General features: G+C 40.4%; 1 protein-coding gene across 4 annotated transcripts; it reads right to left on the bottom strand.

The window, feature by feature from the left end:
* Positions 1–3: 3 nt before the first annotated feature.
* On the bottom strand, positions 4–26,654 carry LOC109851639 (aryl hydrocarbon receptor nuclear translocator homolog). Of its 4 annotated transcripts, XM_020421900.1 has the most exons (13): positions 26,101–26,654; positions 25,307–25,355; positions 14,405–14,485; positions 8,229–8,389; positions 5,423–5,740; positions 5,069–5,275; positions 3,981–4,166; positions 3,713–3,871; positions 3,460–3,610; positions 3,207–3,364; positions 2,955–3,133; positions 2,723–2,867; positions 5–2,623 (listed from the first exon to the last, which is right to left on the bottom strand). In XM_020421900.1, exons 1-13 carry the CDS (start codon positions 26,135–26,137, stop codon positions 2,418–2,420), a joined length of 2,037 nt encoding a protein of 678 aa, XP_020277489.1. In that variant the 5' UTR covers positions 26,138–26,654; the 3' UTR covers positions 5–2,417. The 4 variants fall into 4 exon arrangements, with proteins under 4 accessions (XP_020277486.1, XP_020277488.1, XP_020277489.1 ...); XM_020421897.1 differs by lacking the exons at positions 25,307–25,355; positions 26,101–26,654 and adding an exon at positions 21,329–21,576 and having other exon boundaries at positions 4–2,623; XM_020421899.1 differs by lacking the exons at positions 25,307–25,355; positions 26,101–26,654 and adding an exon at positions 21,329–21,576 and having other exon boundaries at positions 4–2,623; positions 3,981–4,127.
* Positions 26,655–27,031: the final 377 nt, after the last annotated feature.

Genomic DNA, 27,031 nt, shown 5'->3' with positions numbered 1-27,031 from the left:
AGTATTTGTTGGTCTATATTTTTTTTCTATCCTGTTTTTTTGTTTTTTGGAGATTTCATACTTTTATTATTCTCAAACTTCTGTGTTCTTTTGTGCAGTCATCGATTATAAATTGCAAAAAAATATAAGAAGCAGGAATTGTTAAAGAATTTGCGCGCAGAGCAACGTATTCAATACATAATACAAGATACATATGTACACTAAAAGTTTTGTTTCTATAGTTTTATTGCATGATATATGTATGCATTTTCTAATATCCTTCGCTCTTTTTAAATCATTAATTGTTTTATGGTTCTTTTTCTCGTGTGGAACTATATAATATGTAGGTGGATATTGTGCAAAGGAATATGTAACAGTTGAGAGGTAAAAGGATTTGTGAAATAGTTATTTTTTTCTCTGATAGAGACGACGTTCATACTTAACATTCGTGTACAAGTATTGACGCCTGCATCAGGCTCAATGTTAGTTATTGTCAAAAGTGATGTGTACTTGTCTTCGTCACGATATAGGATGACACAAAAAAATCATGCAAGTACGTATATTAGTTTATGTATATTAATGAAAAAATGTTCCCAATTCGTCGTGATATGCTGCAATTTCGTTTAAATGTGCTAATCAAAAATTGGCTAAAACTTGTTCAAACGCGCTAAATCACACGTGGTTATTTATAAATGCAATTATTCGTGTGTAACATTATCTATATTTTTTTCCTTTAAGAATATCTAAAAACGGTGTCTTGCACAGAGAAGCAAAAGTGGATTACACAAGTTTTGTACATTGTCAATATCTCGAACGAGTTCCTTGTCGCGTGTTGACTTATGATTGCACTGTTCATAATTACAAAGATCTAAATTAATATAATTAAGCTAACCTTACGAATCTAACGATAAGCTGGTATTAAAATTACCGTGATTTGTGTAGATTTGATTGAGAATTTGTTTTTAAAAATACTTTTTCTTATGGTTAGAGTACACTTCCGTTATTTTCATCATCTTCTTCTTTTTCTTTGTTAAATATTTATCGAATCGCATGAGATATCTCAATTAAAATTGTCATGTAAATTAATATTACGTCGCTTATCTATGTGACTTGTATAATAAGCACAGATCGGATGTTTACAAAACTATAAAACCCGCAACAAGGCCGTAAACATCCATACATATGGTTACATTATTCTTTAATTTAAAATTCTTTACTTAAATAAATTATAAATTTTCATTGCAATAAGTAAATTTACCATATATTCCTAATCGAGTCTTCAAATTTAACAAAGCACACTTACATTGAAACAGTAATTAATGCATAAAAAATGAAGTACTTCTTATCAGTTACATCTTGTACATCTTTATTTAATTGTGCATTCGTTTAAAACGATATAAAATACTTGTTTTACTTATCTTTAATGCCTTGCGCCAAACATCAAATGCGGGTGGCCCATCTGTGCGTATTATAATTTATTTCGAGCCCTAGTCGATGTGACCGTTTGTTTCGCGATGAAGGTAAAATCGCATTTGATGTCGTAATGGCACTTTCGCATCGAAAACGTCGTTTGTCAATTTGGACAACTACTTCGAACAATTGGGGCATACGATATTGCGATCGTACCTGCGTGTGTCTGATTGACCCATGACAGTAAACCGAATCTTTTGTTATATGTGTATAAGTATGCATAATAATGTGTAAATAATCTGGTAGACTAGGCTCTCCTAATCCCAGTGCGATCGTTTTTTTTCTTGCTTAGAGTCTATATATGCGGTGCTAAATTGGTAAATCGCGTTTTTTTTTTTTTCGTGAGCGATTCTTCGGATGCTGTAGGTGCACATATTGCGACGCCCAGATTTTTATATATATATATATATAACCTCCGAAGAATTTCACTTAAAGTGCAGACATTGCTCGACTTATGAACGTTCATTTGCACGAACTCTGAACACGCTCATGCATATACGCATGATTCAAACGCATATGTACACCGCGTGTAAACAGATTAAGATTAAGTCTGCAAAGTGCATAGTATTGCATAAAATCTGAAGCGATTGCGTTGAGATTAAAGTTGAGCTTATAGAGTTAGATTACTTTGTAAAATGAAAAAATTTGTTTAAAAGGCATTCCGTATAAGAAACATGATTACTATTTACTCTTTCCATTCATTGGTTGTATTATTGTTAACAAGCTCCTTACAATGCAAAAAACGACAACAAGACAATTTATTTCAGAGTTTCTAGAAATATTAGTTTTCTTTTTACCGAAAATCAAACCTTGGATCTTTGAATTGCTAAATGTAGTCTAAATTCTTTTGATTACGTAAACTGGTTTTTTTTTCAGCTTACATAAGAACGTATTATTCTTATCGTAAGTCGAGCAACGTCTGTAAAAGCTGCTCCCCAAAGGCGTGTCGAGTAACAACTGTTTCGTTGCTACTCGAAATTTGTATTAAACATGTTTAGCTCTTCGAAGCCGGACGAACCGCCTTGGTCCTGCAGCATCTGCAACATGTCAGATAGCTCTTGCGGCTGCGTACCAGGCCCGGCTTGTCCAGGGTGCGGTGGTTGTGCGGCGACTTGAGCGTTAGTTTGCCCGTCTGGCTGTGGCGTCTGATGCTGTTGCTGCCAACCCCACATACCTAGTAAAAAGAACAAAACCATTTTGATCGTATGCAATTTCGCGCAATGAAAAGTTTTGTAAATATGATAAGACAAAATATGTATGTTGGAAAATTTACCAGGATTATTAGGCACTGTTGTGACTGCATGGTATTGCTGCGTAGCCGGTGTCCTAGCGCCGCTACTTAACTGCGTATAAGTTGGTCCGCTCGGTGATCTCGACGGACTTAATTGACTATACTGATAGCCTTCTGTTACTGGTTGCTGTTGCAAAAAAAAAAAAAAAACAAACATTTCATTGTCAGATACACTTGTATCTCTAATCTTTCTAAAATTAAAAAAATTAAATACCTGTCTTCCAATTGCCCACGCTTGCGGTGTTGGAGATGTATTGGCCGGCTTTTGGATTCTACTTAAAACCGACGAGGATGCGCTCTGCTGCCCAGGTGATCCATAAGCTATTGGCGACTGCGTCGTCTCATAGCTTTGATACACATTCTGTGTACTGGACGGCCTAGGTTGTTGCGGACCTGTAAACAACATTTGCTCAACATCTGATTGTGCAAATAAATGTAATAGGAAAAAATATGGTGCTCGTCTTACTAGCTGTAGCCACGGTCGCCGGATGCTGCATCATATGATGTGCAGAATATAACGGATCCCTGGCTGGATGTCTTTGGAGAGAATAATCTAAACCAGGTTGACCATACGCAGGTACAGTTTCGTTCTCCGTTTGACCGTCGCTACTTGGATGAAACGATCTGGACACAAAAGTAGTTTTTATACAAAAACAATATATAAATTTCACATATAAATATCTTGCAAATACATAAACATGATATAACTTCGATCTTACTTGGCGTGTGTATTTGTGCAGACAATGTATTCGACGTCTTCGTTGAATGGATTTAAAAACGCGAATGCAGATGTCCTCAACCACACCCAGTCGCGATTTTTACCCCGAAATCTGTACATCACAGACACGACTTGTCCTTTTAGCTTTAATACTGAAAAACAAACCATGTGTTGTTAATACTTTGAGACAGAGGGAATAGAGAAAAAGCTTTTAAAACTTTCTAAAAAAAATACTCGTAAATAAAATTAATTACCTTGTTCAAAGCTCTCTCGCATGTGTGTCAGATCTTCTGGATGAAAAAATTCGTAACAAGGATGGCCTAAGAGTTCTGATGGAGTGTAACCCAAGATTCCACCAACTCTTTGATCCACGAAGGTAAATTTACCTTCCGCAGAGTGACGAGATATGAATTCTGCATAACCAGAAGCGTAACAATAAATTTCAGCTCAAAATTATATTATGATAAAATACTTTTATAAAAAACTGAGATATCATATGTATTAAAGTTTTCAAGTGCTCACCGCTATTGCTATTTGAACCCGCTAAGTCGCTACTATTTGGTGTGCTAGTAACTTGTAATCGCCCAATAGCGACAAGGCAGCAATGCGTGGAAGCATTCTCGTCTGTGACCACACCGTCTGGACCAGTTTGAACGCCACCTCTGTCACCTAGACCCACACCTGGTACACATGGGGGAACAAAATCACCTACAGTGTAAAATCATGAATCAGTCCATGATTTCCCATTGATCGGCTTGAAAATGTTTTACGTACTACTGTGCATACACAGAAATTTTAATACATATATATAATATTGATACTCTGTGTAATACCAATATATTGCATTAATATATATGTACATATAATTTTTTTTTTTTTTTTTTTCAGTATAAAATATTTGAAGATTACAAAAAATTGACTTATTGCACTTCAGTTATACTGTATGTGCGAAAAGCGTCACTGTATTTTTTAACGTAATCGATAAGATTGAATTAACTAGCGGTTGTCACAAAGCTATCGATGGAACAAAAAGAGCTGCGCACGTGGTCATGAATATTAAACAAATATGTTAACAGCCAATAACTGCCTCGCCACAGGTTTTTACTGGTGACAACTTTTCATTCAGCGGTTAAACAGTTATGTTAGCGAGACAAGTATCTTTTTCAACCTTATATGTAATCAATGAACAAAATAAATTTCTTTTTAAATTAATTCTTTGTTATTTGTAAAAATGACATAGAATATATTAAAAATAATTTAAAATTTGTTTCTATAATCGCGTAACCAAAAGCAAATGTAATAGAAAGAACGTGATTAATACGTGAAATCGATACATGATTAATACGTGAAAGATTCATCCACGGAAATTGAAAAAGTGTCTCTTAATTTACAGTACACACGTAGCATACGCGTTCCAGGAACGGTTCGTTCGTATTCCTCGAGCGCGACGTCTCCCCCGCTTTAAAATAGAAAGCCAGTACTACTAGCCGTATGTGTCGCCGTGCCCGAGAGAGAAAGAGACCGTTACCGGCGACGATAATGGTGATCGTCGTCGACGTACGTTCTCTAGTTCAGCTCAGTGCACATTCTGAAATCTTTATCAAACTCACCGGTAGTTGGCGGCCAATTCTTGATGTATCCGGTGCAGTGCACTACCGCGTAATTCTGGCCGTCCCGGCCTGGTGGACCCAGAGAGTTCCTCTGCTTCATGCGATGTAAACCATGAGCCGCTGCCATGTCACCCGTCGTTTGTAGGTTGCCGACCTTCATGCGACAGATGAAACCCCTTCTCGAGCCCATGCACAATCGCATAGACGCTGCAATTAAAGACAGAGAACTTTGGAGAATCTGTTTCTTTAAGAAATAGATTATGTTCGAACGTTTTGGTTTTGTTATAGATGTAAAGAAAAACTATATACGATAGTACAATATAATATTGATACATATAATTTTACACTACTTACACTGTCCTTCCTTCTTCACAGTTCCAGTTTTAAGATCTAACACCCGACCACCGTGTTGCGGCTCCGCAGCGCTAAGCTGCTCCCGCACCTTCTCGGTGTCGTCGGGATGCACTTGCGAGTAGAGGCTCGTACCGTACCAGTCGCTCTGCGTATAGTTCAACACAGGCGCGACAGAATCGGAGACGTAGATGATTCTGCCTGTGTCGCAACTGACGACGAACAGAAATCCGTCGGCAGCTTCAAGGATCAAATGCTTCAGTTCTTGATCCGTAAGGAAGGACGGCTTGTAAGCGTTGTCCGTCGCGGTATTTCCGGTACCTGCAATACAATTTCAGACGTTATTTATCGTGGAACAGCAAAAGAAGATAAAATATATGTAAATAGTTATCAAAAATGTCAAAAAGCGTAATTCTTGTAAAGTATCCTACGGATTCCTAAGCAAGTCGTGTCCTATCAAATATTAAAATCGAAGAACGCTCCTCGATAGCAAAGCGAAGTTGTCTTTCGAGATTGACCTCAGGACAAGACGCGAAGATCAGCGACGCTATAATGCGGCACCAAAAATGAGGACGAGGCACCTCGCCAGCGGAGGTAACTATCGAGGTGCAAGATCGGAATTGCAAAGCGGACGGCGGATCCCGAGAAAGAAATGGACAGGTAAGAGTGGAAGAGAGAGAGAGAGAGAAAAAAACCGACTCTCTCGCGCCGCGATGCGATCTTTCCCCTGATATACGGAGAAATTCCGAGAAGAGGTACTTTAACGACTTCCAAACAAGATCTATGGAAGACCCCTGGTGACCTTCGTTACCATTACTTTCCTCGTAGTGTACATCTGCCGGTTCGATGTAACAACGGCGCTTTCCAGCGGAAAAAGCTAATGCACAGTTATCGTTAACGAGATGATTTTTATCGCTTATTAAGTGTCCGTTCTTAATCAGTTTTATAAAAACGAATATATTTCTATCATCGCGATGTTTCGAAATACACGTACAACTTTACATTACAATTTGAGTGATATTTCGAGATACATTCTGACGCACGACCTAGCATTAAACAATACCGTCATCAACAGCGTATCGAGTATTCTCTTGTCATGAATATTCCCGATATATCGTCCAAGTCAATCAATAACTGGAAACTGCGCTGCCAAATGAGAAGTGTCCGTTTTCTTTGTTACGTAATAGCGCGCAAACAACGGTCGAAAATAACATTCCCTTTACCGCATCTTAGCGAAGCAACATTTCTCTCTGTGCGGTGTTTAGAAACATAAAAAAAAAAAATCGACGTTCTTGCGACAGAATGGCGTCGTCTTTCATCGACGCTGACCGAACGGTTCTTCGGCCCCTCCTGACAATTTTTATCGCGTTCTTCCTCGTGATCGTAAAATATCCGTCGATGCTCGAGTACTGACGTGTGTATACGTATGCGTACATACGTCTCTCGTCTCGCAAGCGCATATAATACTCTTCCACATAGCGCACGCACGGGATGTTCGCGCGTGTAAACGAGCCTCCTCCGTCCTCACCTCTCTTCGCAGGTGAGAGAAGCGAGAGAGAGAGAGAGAGAGAATGAGAGATTCTCCTCTCTTCTTCCGAGCGATTTGTATGCAGCGGCCCTCGTCGCCGGGAAAGAGGAGAAGCGGCTATAAACAACGCGACGCACCACCAATACCTAGGTGGAATCACGGCAGAAGCGCACGCATATACACGCGCGCGAGCGCCACGCACAATACACAGCACGCGGCCTCTCTCTCTCTCGGGCACAGGTAGGTGTACGGGGTTATACCCGGCAAAACTACCAAAGGGACAGCCGCCCCGGGACACACACAACTCCGCCCAACCTGCCCACCGGAAACATATCGCGCGTTTACTGCATTCGATATGACCGCCACCGGCTCTCGCCGAAACCCATCGTTCCGGTGCATCTCTCTTTCCTCTCTCTATCCCGCAACAAGAGAGAAAGAGAGAGATGAAGGATTTCTCGTTTAATAATGTTTATCCTGAATGAAAATTTGTACTTCGTCTTTTTTCCTCTTACGCGCAAACTTTGGCCTAAATTTTTCGTCAAACGGTTTTACGATTTTTAAGAGAAAATATTGATTTTTCTTTTGGCGCTTTAAGAGTTTATTCTAATAATGTGTCTTGCAACCAAACATTTTTTTATTTTACATAAAATATACATAATGTTTTTTTTTTTTTTTTTTTTCGTGCGATATCGATTTGTTCATCCTCGATCTAACAAGGAAGTCGCGAGAATGTCGACGATGTAAACGTTCCAAAGCGCGCTCATAAATTCTCGCCTCTCTAGTCAAGACGGAAATCTAACGTTCTCGCGCGTCGACCCACGAGGGACTTGAGCGTGTTTTCCGCGTAATCGATAGTCGCAGGTACGTAACGTAACGTAACGTATGGCGGGTTGACTATGGCCGTAATTTAATCGCGTTCATGCTCCGAGATCTCGCGTTGCGCTCAAGTTATTGCGCCGCTCGTGCCGGCAAACTTAAACATCGCTGCAACTTAATCGTCACGTCTTGCGTCGAAAAACTGCACAGCTCCTTATCGATGGCATCCGAAGAAAGAGAGAGAAAAACAGAGAAATTTGTTTTTTTTAACTCCGAGCTGAAGTTCTTCAAAATGAACAACTATAACTGCGAGTAAAACTCGATAGAGAAAAAATATAACTAATAAGTAAAACTAAGTAACCAAATAAGTGAGATGTAACAAGAAAAGAGTTTTCTTCTAAAAACACACACAAAACACAAAAATTGTAATTGAATAATTTTCTTTTTTATTTACGAGTTACTCACCTCTGAGAGCTTTCATATGCGCCACTGCCATTCTCAAGATCGTGAGCTTGTCAGGTTTCCGAGCCAGAGCTGAACAGGTCGGTACCATATCGGAAAGCTCGGTGATGTAGGCCGTCATCTTGTTCCGGCGCCGGCGTTCTATCTCACAATGATTCTCCCTACAGTAAGTTGGAAGACAAAACCAAGGTAATTGCATAGTTCGAGGAAGCGGTGCGCGGTTTCTCCTACTATGGCTAAAAAAACGGCGCGAACAACCGACGGTCAACGGCGGAACAGCCGGAGAGACAAGAGTTTCTTCTGCGCGTCCTGCGTGAGGAAATAGCGTGAAATAACGTTCGCGCGATACGGTATTCAATTTATGAATACCGTATTGAAACACCGTATTGAATTGCGCTTCTTGTGCTCGTACACAATCGCGAATTTTTCTTTGCGTCGAAGTACATGTTTATTTATATATATTCGATCGCATCTCTCTTGTGTATATTTTTATCATTTGATAAAATTTTTCGTGTATTTACCATCGCGTTGCAATTAGAAGAGTTCGCACAAGGTATACTAACTGGAATTAACTCAGTTATGTTGGCGTCGTCGGCGCCATGATCGATTCGGTCGATAAATTCTCGAGTAGTCCATCTAATCGGGGGAGGATATCGGGGCGAGACCACAATTTCAGGCCTCCCCTGTTATTACGCTACCAGAGGGTAACCGCCGCGAATAACGGTGATGCACGTCTCCCTTCGTTTCAACGGCGAGCTGCGTAATCGTCGGCGCGCAAATCGTAAATTTAATGGCATTTAATTCGCGACAATTTTCCAGGAAACTTCACGAAGAAGGCAAACCCCGCGCACGCAACACGTAAGTCCGGATTCTCCGATGCGCAAATCCGAGCGCCGGTTAATTCGTTATTCGACGCTACACATTCCGTTCGCGAAATCGCTCGTTTCGATCAACTGCGCGTAAGCCGAGCTTAACTCGCGATTTACGATCGATTATCTCCAACTTTATTCTAAGGCGCTGATACGAAATAAAAAGTATACTAACAGGGGTAGAAACAATTTACTTCTCTCGGAACTTTATTTTCTTTTCATTCTGTAACGTAAGGGAGATATAATTAAGAAAAAAGCACTACTTAATGAAATTATTGTAATAATTAGTGAAGCCGGGCAATTTGATTGCGCTATTTATTTTCTGAAAGAATCTCCGCTCCGAAATGTAGACGAAAGAAAAAAATCGGTATCATATTCGCGGAATGATAAAAAATTTGTTCAGTTCGCGAAATGGGTAGTTTCACGATCGGACCGACATCGAAACCACGCCTGAACACACAAGGCGAGATTAAAATTTGATATCGATTGGTTACGCTAACTTTTTTTTAGTGTCTCGTCGCGACTCGATAGCCGCGCGATGTGTGGAATATCGAAAAATAAAAAATTGATCTGTTCGATGAGACATCGCTGTCTGTGCGAATGAAATCTATGCGAAATATATCGTTGTCGCAGCGCGTTCATATATATATCTGAAAGTTAATTCCCAATCTGATATCAAAATGACAGTTAAATGAAGAAACAAAACCGTCATGATACGAGTGAATGCCGATCGCGTGTCGCATCGGTTCTTATTGTACGTATATACGATTTGGTGTAATTTTTGTTGTGTATATACTGCGCAGGCGGTCGTTATTATCATTATTATTATCTCGTACCGAGAAGGGAATCTGTAACGCTCGACGATGTCGTGGATAGCCCCGGCTCCGACCAGAGGCCCGCTATTTAAAAGAGGCCACGGCGCTTAAAGCGCAAGTATAAAGCAGAGTATGCACCGCGCGGCGCAACAAGGGAGAGAGAAAGAGACAGAGAGAGAGAGAGAGAGAGAGAGAGAGAGACAAGAGGAGAGGAGAGGAGCGACGGGATCGAGAAACGCGATCTGTAGGGAGGAAAGGACGGAGAGAGAACTCCTGGGTCAGAGGTCAGACGCTCCGAAGTTGCCCGCTCGCTCCGTGGGTCCAGCTCCGGTGTACCGGAGCATACCGGGTGTCTCGATACTTCTACAGATCTGCTCTTTTCTATGCAAGTCGCGATACAACTTTTACTGTATTTTATTGTTTCAGTTTTTGACTGATTAATTTAAACTTCATCTTACATAGTTGTAAAAGTAAGTTAAAACGCCACTGTTTTTATTCGAATATTTTAATGTGAATTTGCATTTCTACTGTAAAAACAAATATGAGTATTTTTCATCATGAGTATAAAAAAAGAGAAAACGGCAACGTTCTAATAGTTTTTAATTGGCAAAAATAATGATTTACCGAGAATCCTCAATACGGCGCAGCATTTACACGCTATTTGATAGCACAGGGGTCGTCGGATGTTGCGGGAGACGACACGATAAAAATGCCTGACCCCTAGGCCGGAGGTCGACTCTGACCCCGTGACACCGGTCACGTTACTTGAAAAAGAGGATACTAGTTGAAGGTTGGGGTAATAGATCCTCTTTTATATCCATCGTAAATGCATTTTAAGTCATAAAGTGCGTTCACAAGAACCTTAAGATAAGACGAAAATGTAATGTTGGATACGCGCGATTTATTTCATGAAATTCGTGCTGATTAATCGGTCTTCGTTATTGTTCAGATATCGTCGTTTTGTGCGATTACACAACAATCTGATATTAGTGCGATATATTTTACGTCTGTTTGTAAGATTGTCCACGGACATTTTCCCTTTATCTATATATCGCGTATTCGACATTCTCGAAGCTTATACGCGCATGAATTTATTGACTTGTGAAACGCGAAGTTGTACGCCCAGAGATCTCGCCGTTACTCAATCGTACAATTTATCGTTACGATTCGCTTCTCACGAATGCACGCGCGGCCGCATCGATGTGCATGAAATTAAAGAATTGACGAGTAAATAACGCATTTGCTGCGCCCTTGCACGAAAATGAAAGATGATAATAGAGAAGTGAACGAACGATAAACAAACGCAAATTATACATGTACGTTTATATTATCATGATTAATGAAACGTTTAAAAAAAAAAAAAAAAAAAAAGTAAATGTCAGCGCTGCGTTATGTGTAATTGAGAAAAATGATAACATTTGTTTTTCTTCGCGTCTTTTTTCCTTCCAACTTATATTTTGCTATTTTCATTCTACGCTGATACTTTTCTCGTTACGCGTTTACAGATTATACACAGAGCAAAATTTAAACTCCGCAAATCACGAAGGAAATGGTCCAAAAGAAAAGAGCGTTCCAGTTAATTTTTGTTTTCTTACGTTCACCGCTCTGCAGCTTATTACGCCCGAGAAGAGGCCTTCTAATTAATTGGCCTATGAGAGCAATCTGCGCGACGATCTGCGTCATGCGCTCTCTTTACCAAGGTACCTTCCTTTATACGGCGTTTAAGGCACGTGCTTTTCACTTCGGTGCGAGATAATCTCTCCTCCCGCGTTTAAAGCCTCTTAACAACACGACTCTGACTTCCGCGAGTAACATCTTCCTGCAAACTTTTGCCAATTGCGTCATAATCGTTTGCCACGTCCGATTACGTTCTATAGAAGAGAGACTTCGTTGCACGTTTGATCATCTCGAAGAAAATTACTTTTGAGAAAGATTGTACGCAGACAGAAAAGAAATTTTATCAAGAATGTTGTGAGATTTCTAAACAATGTCGTGCATTCAATTGAAAAAGAATTGGGACAAGAAACAGGAAAGTAAATATAAAATATGGAGAAACTGTCTTGGAAGAGAGTTGTGTGACACACGAGACCGCAATAAATCCATGTACGGTCATCGTTTATAACGCGTGTATGTGTTCCGGCGAATGTTGCGCTTTTGCGATTACTCGTTCACGGTAGTAAATACGTTCCGTGGAAATTTATGGCACGACAAGCTGCCGTTTCACACGCGCGAGATTATAACGTCTTCGTTTAGGGATGATTTAAGCAACGCTCGGCAACGCGTCCGCGTCGTGGACGTTGCGCGTCGTTAGCACTCGCCGCGTCTGAAGAGGAAACTCGAGAAGTGAAGAAGATCGTTCGTACGCGGTTTTGCAAGTTTTTCTTTCGTAATCAACACGTACTGCACCTTACTCGCTCTTAATTAACTCTCTATGACGCGCAATCTTGTTTTTATTCCACTATTGAAAACTAATTTTCATTTAAAATTTTTCCAAGGATTCCAAGCTGAAACGAGAAAAGAAACGTTTCTCTTGAAGTTCATTTGTGTATGAGTTTGAATGAAAACAATTTGCTCTAAGTGGAGTACAATGCGTCGTATGTTTCAAAGATACAAGAAGTCTAATTCCTAAAATTCCCTGAGGAAGAATCGCGAAGGAGTGCTATCGCAGAAAAATATGAAAGAAAAGTGGACGTTCTACTCCCGGCTGTTTCGCAACGCCGCAAAAGCCGGTAATGCAAGGCGCGGGATAGGAAACTATGCATCTGGAAAAGCTGAGATGACAGAGGTGAAAAAGAGAGGAAAATGAGAAGAAAAACAGTGAGGGAGAAGAGATACGCGACGAGGAGAGATGCGCGTCTTGCGGCAAGAGGCAGTAATTGCGTTATTAACTTAAAAGTGAGGTTCTTCGTAGAGAGAAAGAAAGAGAGAGAGCGAGAATTGAGAGACGGCAGGCGAAAGGAAGGCATAGAAAAGACGGAAAAGAGAGAAAAGGAAAGAGAGAGAGAGAGGGGGGGAGGGAGAGTGCGACATCAGAAAGTTGCTGGTGGGTCTTTGCCGTCTGCGTATTTTTTCGCGGCACCGTGTATACCTGCAAAACGACAGTGCGGATACGGAATTGCAGGTGAACCACCACGGGATTCACCCGTGGCGGCACGCGATGAGAGACCATGGATAAGATATCGTTGGTGCTATTACGGCGGATCGACAGTCGGCCTTCAAATTGGACGTGCGACGTTAAAAAGTAACCAAGTATCTTATTTGACGAAATAATCGATTTCACTACGAGAATTTCTTGATTTGGAATTGAATAAAATTCAGAAATAATAGTCAACTGAATTAATTTTTTTATCTGCGGTTTATTTCTGCGTCAATTTTATTACATAAATTTCGCAATGTAAATTTGCGAAGATTTACGTGATCAATGTAAATTCGACACGGCTTTGCACGGCTCTATCTTCATGCTTGCCTTTCGTATGTTACCTATCGGCTTCGCACCCTGATTATATCAGGTAGGAAAGCACCCGCTTAATAGAGACGTAACGCCATACACAGTCACGTTACACAAAGCAGGAGGCTGAGTCACGACCGACCAGTGTTACGCGATGGACTTTTGAATCTTTTTTCGTTTTTCGATTATTGACAAGTCAATCGAGATCAAATCGATTGCGAAGTAAAATGTAACGCTAAGACGTCAGGTGTAATATTAAAAACAAGTTTTTATCTATTAAAAAAACTAACTCCTACCTGTGGTTAAGAAAAAACACTACATCGGAGAGAATCTACGTGAAAGAATGCGCAATTTTCGTTCTTATATCTCTTGGCACAATTATACACACCGAGACATAAAATCTTTTTTCGAGAATTTTGATGTGGATTTTTATTCACGGTATTCGGAGAGCGGCCATATTTTATATGTAAGTTATGCGTCTCACGTTGTACATTATTTTCCGGCTTTTGTCCGGCGAATTTAATGCCGAAATATCTCGAAAGGGAATCAAAGTACCCGTGTCTCTGTCGTTGTGCACGGACTTGAAGGACGCGCGCTCCGGCACTCGCGCGTATAAGTACCTTATGTTCCCACGCTGGAGCAGCCTCGAGGGCTTCCCATTCCGCTATCGGCTCCTCACATTGCCCGGTATCATGTAGGTATGTATGTACGTACCTCTTCTCGTATATTCTTGAGAAGAAGGCGCATGTACAGGGTGTACCATATTGTAAGATACGGTGAGACATATTGTCTCTCGATTTCGTGAACCGAATTAACAATATCGAGGAGGAGAGACGGGAATTTCGAGGGGAAAAGAGAGAAAAGTAGTTCGTGTTTCTCTCTAAGGTGACTTTCGCAAATGTTTCACTATCGTAAATCGGAATTGGTTTCAAAATAGAGAGAGAGTGAGCGAAGTATTATAATGTGCGGAGAAATCGCAATGTAAATAAAAAAAAAAAAAAAATACTACGTCTGTGTGTAATATGGCAAGTTAAGCCTGATGCTCACCTCGCAAACCTCTCTTTGTCCTGCACATTGTCATCATCCAGTCTCCTGTATTTGCAGCCACTCGGATCATCCTCGTCGGATCTGCAAAATAAATCAGAAATTAATCAAGCGCAATCTTTATTTGCCGTATATGTTATAAACGTTGATTATTTTCACAGTCAATTTGTTTCACACAATGTCGTTCGATATTAGGTTTTTATTATATTTCAATTTCTCCTAAGATAATAATCAGTGATATTGTTATCAAAGTTTAATGATATGTGTTTTTCTATCGTCTAATCAAGACTAATGACTAGGATAAGCAAGTTTCGAAAGGAACAAATACTTAAAATTCCGCGCGCGTCGTATCATCGATACATAAAGTGTAATCGCTTCCGGACTACCAAACCTGATCGTAGGGTCCAAAATTGGCCACTGTAAAATCGTCGCCAACTTCGTCCCAAATCTGGAATGGCATAACAATAAATAACAGAAAAAGAGAGAGACAAAGTTGTACTAGTATACGATATTTACGATTATCGCGCCGGTGTCAATAATTAATCACATAAAAATCGTTGCAAGAAGAGCATGTAGAGACTCGAGAGAAAGAGAGAGAGAGAGAAACGAGAAAGATAACATCGTAAATCCGTCACCGATCGTCTCATTACCGGCATAGGAGAACGGTGTACATGTACCATCCTTTCTACCGAACGCGAGCAGGATCGAAAATTATGCTCTCATTGCGAGAGCAGAGTTGCGTTTGCACAAAAATCTGGCCGATCGTCAGTCTATATTGCACAGTGCTCGCGCAAGTGATGTACGATTCTGACCCTGAACGAAAAAGTAAGACCCTCTTACCCTCTCTCTCACACTGTTTCTCCGCTATACGTCCCTCTATCTCCGCTTGCCGGTAAACGTCGCGTCGAAGAAGCAGCGCTCTCTTTCTCTTTTCTGTTCTTTCTCTCTCTTGGTCTCTTCCCGTCTCACCGCTGCGGGGCCCGTAGGACCCGACAGATCAGAGGTGGGGGTGGTATAGGACCCGAGAGCGAGTGTATCCGGGTACATCGCGCGGTCAGAGGAAGAGGGCAAGGCCCCTCTTATCCTCTCGTCCCCCTTATCGTCATCTTTCTGCGCGGGAACCTCTTCGGCTCCCTTCGTCTCCGTGTTCTCCGCGTTTCTTTTTTCCTGCTCTTCTTCCTCCTCGAAAGAACGAGACAAGCTTCGGAAAGAAAGGAAGAAAGAGAAAGAGAAAGGGGGGGAGGGAAGGGGGAGGGAAACGGAGAAACTCATGGAGTACATAATGATGCGCCCCGCGGTATTACGACGATTTAACGGATGCGTATGCGTGCTTCGCAAGCGACGAGGAGACGACGTCGGGAAGATGTCTTCGTGACAGACAGGACAAAACTAAGCTCGAAGTTTGAGATAGAATCTCGTGGCAATTGATTCTAAATCTTTACTACGCGCATAAAAGCTAAAATTACAATTTTTTAATTTAAGATATTGATACATATTTGTTATTGTTCTTAAAATATATAATTTGATTTCATTCGCTAATACTAAACTTCTTAACGCACGTCATACAAATTCAAAAATATGAGACAATAAATTCCGATCTTTGTCTTTCTGGCTCGAGGAAAGTGTCCGAAGGATATCGTTGTGGTTGACCAATATGAAGTGAAAATTATGGGGAAAAGGACAGCTGCGGGCGAGAGAGAGATAAATGTGTGACAGGGAGATGTATGGTGCGCATAATGATGCGCAGCGCGGTATTACGTTGACTTAATAGGCGTTTCGCAAATAGAAACCTTGCGCGGCAAACTTATTAGCGGCTGTGTACGCGGATCGAGATTTATCTATTAAGACGATGCAGTAACGAGAACCGTCCAAGCTTCACAAAAAAAAAATAAAACGTTTAAACAATGTGTGCCTGATTGCACAAATAGTTGAAAATGAATTGCTTCAATCATGCAACTTTTGCTGCAATTTCTTACTTAACACAAAAAAAAAAAAGAAGTTCACAAATAGATTCAAAAAATGTTGAAAATTATAGATTGGTAGTTTGTAAAGAAATTTGAAATCGGATCCTATATAAGATATGCGATTTCGAAGCTGCTCTGCCATTACGGTAGTTTGACCTCTGACAGGGAACGATTTGAGCAGGCGAGCCCGAAATTTCGGCAGCGCCAATGAAGGACCAAACAGGTAGTCAAAAGACTACAAAATTATGCATTCTGCCACGAAGATTTCGCAAAGTACTCATTTATTTAATATATCATTTTTCGAAGAATAGTATAACAAAATTTTTCAAGACATATTTTGTTATAAATTTAATCTAAAAATCTCTCGGAAGATGATATATCTAAGAAACGGAAGAGGAAGATCAACAGGAGACTGAAGGGAAAATCTTCGCGACGCGAGTGCGCAATGCATCCTGATCGATCGCGAGCCGTGGAAAATCGTCGCGGTGATCGGCAACAACGAGGGTCGGCAGAGCGATCGAGGAGGTGGTGACCAATAAGGTCGCTGGAGAACGGATAAGAGTCGCCGAGTCGAACAGCGATGGACCGCCCCTTGTTGCGGCGGTCGGAGCCCGCCAATGGCCACGCTCTTTCCCCTTAATATGCGAAGCCTGGCATTACCGTTCTCGTAATGAAAAAAATTACGTCACTCTCTGCCGCTTAAGCGTCAGATAGCCGATCGGCGCTAATATAAAGAGACGCACCGTTCAGCAGACGTTTGTCCAGTTGAGGAGGTGATCTGAATATATTTAAAGACACGATATCGCGTTGATCTCGGAAAAATATGCGTTGTTTTGCTTTTCGTGGCAATTCGTACACACGTGCCACTATATGCATAGAAATACATACAATGACTTAATGACGCAAATACCGTGTTATTGTGGATTTTTGATATTAAACAGTTTATTCGCTGAAGTTTATAATCAACAACTATCATCGGCAGATATCGAGATTTACTCGATTTTGCTACACAGATCGAACGGAACGAATCGGAAACTTGACCGTTTTCACGCCTGAAAAAATTCTTATTGTCCAGGGCGGGTTGGTTCGCTTGGAGCGGAAAGTCACGCGAATCGACGCACAAGGAAGAGGAAACGAGAAATCGACTTAATTGCGAAACGCCGTTTGATACTTTTTTATGCATACAACAAAGTGCAGCGCACAATCTACTGTTCATCATCAGGATAAATATATACAAAGGAAGGAAATACAAAAGGAAGAAGTAAAATTCTACATCCTCTCTTTTCCTTTAGAATAATTTTACTCTCCATATTTTTTATTATATCTGCATAAAAAATAATATTAAAGAACTTTCTTTATTACAAAAACTTTAAGAATTACGCAAAACTATAAGAATAGTTGACGTAAAAAATATTGACTAATTCATATCGCAAACTGTCCGATGCAAAAAAAGAAAACTGAAGAAAAGAATTCTGGAATGCCGGTAGTTGTATTTTTTTTTCCAGCAAAAGTCCGCCATTCAATAGTTTCTCTTATGCGCGCGTGGTGAACGCGCGTCCAGATGCGCATGTCGATCGTGTATGACATAAATATGCATCGTGGACTGCTCCGCGCGTACGGAGCGTTACTAACAGGGTCTTAATTATGAATGAAAATAATACGCGCTTCAATCTCAAAACACACTTTTCTCGGCGTCAAGCCATCCGGTTCAACGACTTCTACCTGTTGTGTGGAAGAAGTGTTCTGTGCCTATATGCGGAAGAGGATACCGCGCGAGTATGGAAACGGATATAATATCGATAATACGAGCGTGATAATACTGAGCAATTTGTATGTCCTTTTTTTTACATGCCGATATCTAACGCAACTTCTTTTTATATATCAATTTACGTTTTTCTATAAAATTATTTTTATCGTGTTTGCCGCGGCTTTTCAAATGGCTTCGCACACTTATAGACGAACGCGCGTCTTCTCCGAGATACATATGCGGCGGAATCCGTTTACTTATACGAAATTCGTCAAGAAAGACGCCAAGAATTCGCGAACCAAATCGATTCAACATAACTGCGCAACATAATGATCTGATAATCGGTCACGTGGATTTGTGTCGAACCGGATCGGCCGCAAATCTCCGCTACGTGACGAATTCCGCGACGAGTGGGTTTTGTCGTGCGTTGCACTTGCACGTGTGCGCGCAACTCGCCTGCACAGCGCGCTAAGCTTCTCGCATTAGTTTGCGCGCGATTCTGCAATCGACGCAGTTTGTTTGCCTCGTGGTGGCGAACGGTGCGTCGCGCCTCGCACCTCGTGCACGTGGACGAGCAAATTGAACGCACGGCAGCGCCGCGTAATACCTCATTAGCGTTCGAGGAAGTAAGGCAGCGAAGGCTTTATTTTGTTTTTATTTTTATTTTTTTTTTTAATTTATCCTTGCAACATCCAATCTCTCGCTATAGCGGTAGATTGCACATAAATTGTTAATGAATTATTATGTTATATTTATATCTCGATTTTTAGCCGAATTTTTCATTCATGTGTGATTTGTAAATAATGTTATCTAAAAATTTCCAACAACTTGCTCAATCTTCGCGGTTTGAAATTCGCCCGTGCGCGTGATATTGCATGGCGTGCGTGCAAGAATGAACGTATCAAATGCACGCCCCTTCTGCTGTAGCTCGATGTTAATTGCGAGCGGTAATCATTTTAACATACATTCCAATTATGCGAATGCTATTTGGATTACATTTTGCATTGCGAAAACTCCGGTACAATTATTTTCTCGCGAAATGCTTGTACGACTCAACATAGAGAAAACGATGTTTTATTTCAATACAGTTTATCACGACAATCACAGTCGTATATGTATATTCGTCGATAAAATTACTATCTATCTTTCGACATTGTTTGTTAATATGTATTTTTAAATATCTCAGCTTATCGCCCCGCACGTGCCTAGAACTATAATTATGTGTATCCTTCTCGTAATATCGTCTTGCCACGAGTTTTGTTATGCTTCTGAGAGATTATTGTTATCTTTGTTTCGATGACTGTGTCCAAGTATCGCCTCGTCCAAGGCCGCGTGCGAAAAGTTTTTTTTTTTTTTATACAAGATACGAGTGTCTTTATATGCAATATGCATTGCAGAAAACAAGCGGCATTTATGTTTAAAAATATAATTTAAGAATTGATGCCAGAAGACAAACTTTTATTGCTTTCAGATATTATGAAATGCACGCGATCAAAAATCTAAGAAGATGATTTCGTCGGAAACGTGTTCTGTAAAATTATCCGTCGAAATAAATTTACCCTCACACATTTTTTCGACATCCGATAGCAATTTCCACGTGTCTTTAATAAAAATTCAACGTCGACAAAATTTTTAAAATTCATATCGAGCACGTGGCCGAAACGGAGTCATAAGTGCGAAATTCATTGAAAATTCCTGTTTGATTCTCCAGAATCTCCGAAGGGACGGAGCAACAAGTGAGCAAACATTCGTGCAACGGATCCTCGAGTCCGCGCGAATCGTCACCGTGCGATATCGAACTAATCGAGCAGCAACGCGCGCCCTAAAAGCGGAATGGCAGGAATGTCGTGACACGCGTACACTCGACCGCTAAAAGACGAAGCAGGGATCAATGGCGCGTGACTGTGTCGGATACAACGAAAGCGGAGGAGAGAATGTAATGGCCGAACACAAGAAAAGGGACGAGCTCTCCCTTTTGCGTTCGCTCACCCCTAAAGTAGTGGCAAACGGCAGCTATTTTCGATAGACCGACTTTTTATTCGACATAGGAATGTAACTTGGAGCGAGAATGAAAAATACGTGAATGGAAATATGTGAATAAAAATATAGAAGAAAAATCAATGAATAACATGAAGTGCGATCGGCAAAAATTTATCGAAAAAAATTTATTAACGCACAAGAATTTTGCGAAATAAAATAATGGAAAAATACATTCTTGTAAACAAAGTAATTTTATTGTTCAACTTTGCACATAAAAATAATAAATGATATACGTGTCGAATGACTTACGTTGTAATTAATCTACAATGAAAGATATGTGAAAAAAACAAAATCACGGTCGTTATGCGAGCTGTCAGTCAGCGTGCTGATGCGGATGAAATTTTGCTTACTCTGCAATAACATTGAGTTTAAAGACCAACACACACAATAATATGCAACATGATGACATGAAATAAAATTACCTGGTATAAAATACTATACAATTTTTTAAGAGTTGTATGTCGCTTTGAAGAACCCAGAAAATAGTTTAAACTTGCTTCTGATATATTGCATGTATATATTGTTTTGTTTTTATCAAATTAAAAAAATATAAGTAATGACAGATAATATTAAAACTGAAATAAATAAAAAAAAAAATTAATTTTAATCATTCTGCACAATTGTGCTTTTTCTCAGTACTACAGTAGAATTTAAATTTTTGTAGAAAAAATATATTTTTTTATCTGAATTACTTACAACCTTACACATGGCATACCGCAGGTCGCTTTTACAAGACCACGCCGCATTATTATGCCGCAACTTGTCGATAATCGAGCTATCTCGATTCAGACGTGGTGTCCTCTTGTTTTTTTCCTTTCTTGCGCGTAAAACAAATCTATTCTGCGAATTGTTGGCGCCACGTCAGAATGACTCGCGCGCTGATGAACTGCGATGCGGCGAGTGTTAATTGAAGACGCATGATTAAGAGTTTATATGCTTTAGAATCTGCACTCGCGCGCGATTTTAGGCAGTTTCATTTGCGATCAAAACTTGCACGGAACGTCAATATAATATAATACGTAAAATTAAAAAAAATTGAATTAAATGTAAAAATCAACACTTTACGCGAATTAAGAACGAATTATATTCATGTTAAGATGCGACAATTCTAAAGACAAACAAAATGACAGTTACCAAAAAAAAAAATGAAAGTTACCAAAGATGCAACATTTTTACCTCCGTCGTTTCGACTGCTGGACCTCCGTGTGAGTTTGCTGAATATGATGGGGCGATAGGTCGGACCCATAAGACAGAAGTTGACTTCCAGCGGCGGACGGACAGGCGGATGGGGGTAGCGGGGGCGGCGGTGGTGGGCCCAATTGGTAGCTCACCGTAGCAGAGGGGGCAGCGTAGTGTGAAGGCCCAGGACCGGGGCCCAGACCGACCCCGTAGCCCGCGCTGCCCGCCGACCCGCCGCCGTACATGCCGCTGCTACCGGGATACTCTATTTTGCCGGTCTTCTTGATTCACCGTCAAAAAAAACAATCTATCACTTTCTTCAGAAAAGTTGTTTTTTTTTTTACGGCGAGTTAATTCGCCATATCGTTGATACGCTATCGTAGCTTCGTAAATATGTTGTTACACACCCTCGTATTGTTATTGAGTTTAATTATTGACGAGTTAACTTCTTGTTACTTCAAAATCGTCTATATTAATATGTTCTTCAACTTCTTCACAAAAGTACTTGCGCATTCACTATCTTGTCGCTTTTTTGTGTTGCTTTATTGCTCGTCGCAATTTTTTTTTATCAATCAGTAGATTTCCACAGTATTTCATTCACAGATTTTAAACATTTGTTCTTTGAGAAACACACTAACCTAAACACACGCGCTAAAAATGCGTAGATTTCTTCTAATTCTGATCGCACGAAGTTTGTGACGAAAGATCGACGTTAGTTTTGGTGGTCTCGCTCTTCTATCGCATCGCATCATTTTTTCTACCTTTTCACCTGCATAAAACAAAAACCAATGATAGTTCAATAATCGCGAAAACGTGGAATTTCAAAATCCTTGGTATATATGGAGAAACTACTTCGACTGTGTTTCTTTTCGTTTTTCATCGACGTATCTCGTCATCTCGTTACTTGGAAAAGATGTAGATCTACATCGCGTGGTCTACGAAGCAGTTTTGTACTTCGCGTTTTCCTCTTCAGCTTCACTCGGGAGATACTTCAAAAGTTTCGAAGGCCTTTGTATCTGAATTCTACTCACGTTCGCTCATGTTCCTCAACCGATCTCGAAAGAGCGGCAGAATATATACATATATATATATATATATGTATATTTTAATATAAATTAAACTTCACAAAAAGTCATTTTTATTCACTGTTGAAAAATTCATGTTCGTACTAACATGACGATTGAGAAAACAATGTCGTGCACTTTGTTCTATTGATAATAGACATTAAACTCTCTTGTGTGAGTCTCTGAGAGATTGATCATTCGAGACTGCGTACATGTGCTCCAAAACTCTCACAAAGCAAACTGTCGCTGAAAACATAGATAAGCGAGTGCTTTATCTAGAATAGCTTTTTATTTCCGGGAATTGTTTTTATCTGCGGTTAAAAATCTTCCTCGTTTTCACAAATCTTGCGCCTCTTCTTTGTACGCAAAAAAATTCTTCTATTTCGATATTTAGTTTTACAATGGCTGCGGAATTGTGTTCTTCTATTAATAACTATTTGTTTGTGTCTTTCTGTTTTCCGCGGTCGACCGCAATATATCGGTCTATGAGATTCGCCGTCGGCGAATCAGAGAACGTCACGAAAACCTCAATCTTGTCGGACCGTTGTTAAATTCGCGCCGAATATCGCACCCTCCTTCCGTGTCACTATCGCGTACAATCAGCGGAAGAATCGAGCTAATTCTTCCTTCGCCTCGCGGCTTTCTCAAAGCGACGGCCATCGCTGGTGCGATTCGTACGCTTTGCAATCACTTACCCCGAGGAATCTCCGTCGAAAGCCATCCGGCCGGTCGTACGGCAAGTTAAGTGAGGCGAATTAGCTTATTTTCAGACGAAATGACTGCGAAGTAATTTTCTGCGTGATCAAAGCTAGGAGTCTTCGAATCTTCTTGCGCTACAAGATCGGCAATCTTCTATCGCATATGTATTTCATATCGATTTATCTGTCATTCCCAAACTTATTTGTGTCTCAAATAAAGAGAATAAAGTCCCAGATGGGAACGGTCAAATCTCTAATCACACTCGAGTCTTGATTGCGAGGAATCACGTAGCGAACGATAACGTCTACTTCAGCAGACGACAAAATTTTTAATGTGTGTCCGACGTTTAATCTGTTCCAATATAAACTGAACTTGTAGATTGTTCTAATCCGCTCGGCTGAGTGTGCGTATTAAGAAAACGCATGTGAAGAACCGAATGCGACGATTCCCGCGCAAAAAATCTTCGGACAACTTATCCCCCGAAAAATGTTCGACGAACGACGACTCTGGCACACTTCATCGGATTATAAAAAAAATCACACACCATGATATCTTTTCTGTTCGAATTTCATTCGTCAAAATCCAAGAGGGAGAAGACCAATATATTCCATTAGAGAAATTATTTACTGAAATACACGTATGTGTATTATCAACCTGTCTGCTTCAAAATTCGATCAAACATTTGATAACAGGGTTTGACACAAAATACCGCACGTATGTAATTACAAATTTTATCAAGATATAATCAATCATATCTTGAGATGCCTATGCAAGATCGACTTAAACTTGAAAATTCGTTAGAGCACCTTTGATCAATGTCTGATTAATTACGTTTTTGCGACGGATCACTCGACGACACGTTCGTTCGGAGCACGTTTCGGCGCCAAAACTTCCGTCACGACGCGCTCTCAATAATGACGCGTCGTAATCGTTGCGGCGGTGCCTCGATCACGGTCATCGATCAAGATCGTCGACGCTGGCGGAGCAACGCGAGCCAACGCGGAAGCACGTTTCGCGAACGTATAACACGTATATGGACGTACGGACGGACGGACAGACGGACGGATGGGTCGCCGACTAGCCACCACCCACAACTCGCCAGTGACTGATTCCACCATAGCCGCATAATATGCTGCTGCGGTATACTCCGGTGAGGACTATCACTTCTCCCACCAGAGAACTTGGGACAGCCACCGTTGCGAAGCACGACTTTTAACCGGGATGCATCGCGCCGCTCGCTTACGACGGGACACAACATCGGAGAAATCATGTTGTTTTTTTTTTTTTTTTTTTTTTTTTTAAGAAGTCTATTTTGTAGTCAAAATAGATTTTATTTTATACCGGAATTCTCTTGGTTAGAATTTGGCGAATAGAGAAATTATTTTCATAACAATCTCTACGTGCATCTAAGTGAAATTAATATATTTACAAAAATGCGAGCAGAATATAGAACAGATATGCTCGTTTGTTGCGTCACGAACGGGTCGAGCAATCGGGACGAATTAAAACGTGTCGTTAGATAGGAATCAAAGTTGACGTTTGCTACGAAAAATTAGAGACGGCAGAAATATTTTTGAGAAAGGTTTGTATGCTCAGGTAAGTAAAAGTAAGTATACGCTTGCGATAACGAAATGTTTTCTTGAACGATGTCGCAACGGGCCCCGCTCTCCTCGGGCGCGTATTAGCCAGGCGCAGTATTGTAAGCCGCGATGGAGAGAGACCTTTGCCTACCCGTATTATGTGTGGCGAATGCCGTAACTGATCCTGGCGCTGCATCATTTCTCGGAACTGCGTCAATCAAGCGCGACACCAAGCTTGCCGTGCATGTAACTGCACGGCAAAATTTCTCCTTGATCGTTTACGCCGAAGCGGCTATTTTTGTCGCTAAACTTTTCAACCTTTTCTTTTCTTCCATTCTTGTCGATTTACGATACGAAAGATAACACACACACACACACATATATTGTATTCATAAATATTTTATATAAGATTTATTTTTTAGAGAGAAATCAAAGTGTTTGTTATTTTAAAAAGGATCTGTTTGTTTATTTTCAAAAATTTCTTGTTTCAAAATCTTAATTTACTTTAGATTGTTTATGTCAAGTCTGATTTTATAAAAACATATGCAAAATTTCTCAGTTTGTACAACATACAAATTAAATGTGTAATGTAAATAAAATATTTGCAATATTTATGTATTTTTATGACTTACCCTATATGAACAGCACCACGCTTCTGTGCCATTTTGCTCGGGTCGCTCCCTGCAAATAAAATGATACATATAAGAATTGTATATTACAAAGCTCTCTCTCTCCCCCTCCCTCTCTCTCTCTCTCATAAAACTTTAATTGAATCATGCAACATTGTCCAATAATGTAAATAAAAAATAAACATGTACATACATGTATACTTATTTACAAAGACTGCTTATAAGAACTACTTATTAGTGATTGTTTTGTTCCACAAGTTCTATTCACTAGTTTATGATTGTTAGTGTCTAATAATCAATCATTTTTCTGTATATAAAAAAAAAAGATTATATAAGAGTCAGAGAAAAAGATGTTGCTTGTGCAATTTACCAATTATTGTTGCAATTTTCATCTCACCAATCTAATATATCTTTTAGCACATTCGCTAACAGATTACTCACAGAATGATTAGTATTAGAAATATAGAAGATTACACTACTCTGGTTTGATTGTAACAAAACAATCGTTTTCCACAGCTCATCCGTGATCTATATAACAAACTGGAGCAATTTACCTAGAACACTAATAGTCTCGTCTCAGTGTGTTACGTGTGTATGCGAGAAAAGAGCGTGTGAGGAAAACGCAGGGAAAAAAAACGCTGGTCCTTTTGAAAAACATCGAGTCGAGTTTTTCGCACGGAGAGTCAGCGGGAGTCACAATTTTCGACACGTGTTCGTTTTGAGAATCACGCATTCTCTCGGGAAAAGCAGATCGGCAAACAACAACGGCAACAAAATTCGCGGTTTAACTTTATTACCTGGAATCGAATGGGCGATCGTTGATACCGTGAACATTCAGCCTGGATTTCCTGTTGCTACGATGCGACTGGAAAACGAGACGCGTTTGGCGCGGTAGCAAATATCGACGCGAACGTACTGCAGTTTCCACACTACGCACCAACATCAAAACTGGGTGTTTACAGTTGGCAGTCGCGCCATTTTGGAGTTTCACTCAGCTTCGGAGTTTTACAGCGTTTTTCACTGGGCCGCACTGAGTGCGCACCAAAAACTCGCCTGGTGGCAGCAGCACTGTACAAGGTTGCCCTGTAAGTTGCACTCCCGGCTAAACACTAGCTACAGTTCTAGTGCCATAAAGTGCAATATTTTTGTAAAGATTATGTACCTACGTTAATAAAGTTTTTCTATTTTTGGAATTTTGTGTGGTATTTTGGCCGTCATAAAAACTTCATCTTCATCACCGCTAGATGATGACTAGAAGAAAGCAAATCTAGCAGTTGAAAGTATTAACGGAGTTTTGAAAATATCGCGCGCTGCCGTCTTGCACTCAATCGACACCGTCTCTCGAAGCTCGTACCCGTAACTTACGCACTAAAGTGCAACAATTCGGCACTCAGCTTTTTAGTGAAACAGCGCGCACTATTTTCGTGCGCACCAAAACACCCGGTAAAACGCGTTGCCCGCGGCTAGTGCGCACTTTTAGCGCACACCAGTTCTCCCAATGAAAAACGCTGTTATTTTCGCAGAACGGGAGCTACGGAAGCGCCGCGGGACGAAGAAGTGCGCGCGAGGCGCGATCTGTAGGTGACGCGTCAAAACCGCTTTGGTTACAAATCCTTTCGGTACGGTAGAATTGCGTTCGAATAGTTTTGCGCGGATTTGGCACAAAAAATAAATTTGAACGAAATTGAAATCTGATAAAAAAGTAAATTGCATTGAGAGAAATATAAC

This window comes from Pseudomyrmex gracilis, unplaced genomic scaffold, assembly GCF_002006095.1.
Source record: "Pseudomyrmex gracilis isolate BER0280 unplaced genomic scaffold, ASM200609v1 scaffold_18, whole genome shotgun sequence".
NCBI lineage: Eukaryota > Metazoa > Arthropoda > Insecta > Hymenoptera > Formicidae > Pseudomyrmex > Pseudomyrmex gracilis.
The sequence above is the reverse complement of the archived record's forward strand: the minus strand, read 5'-3'. Positions and strand labels throughout refer to the sequence as shown.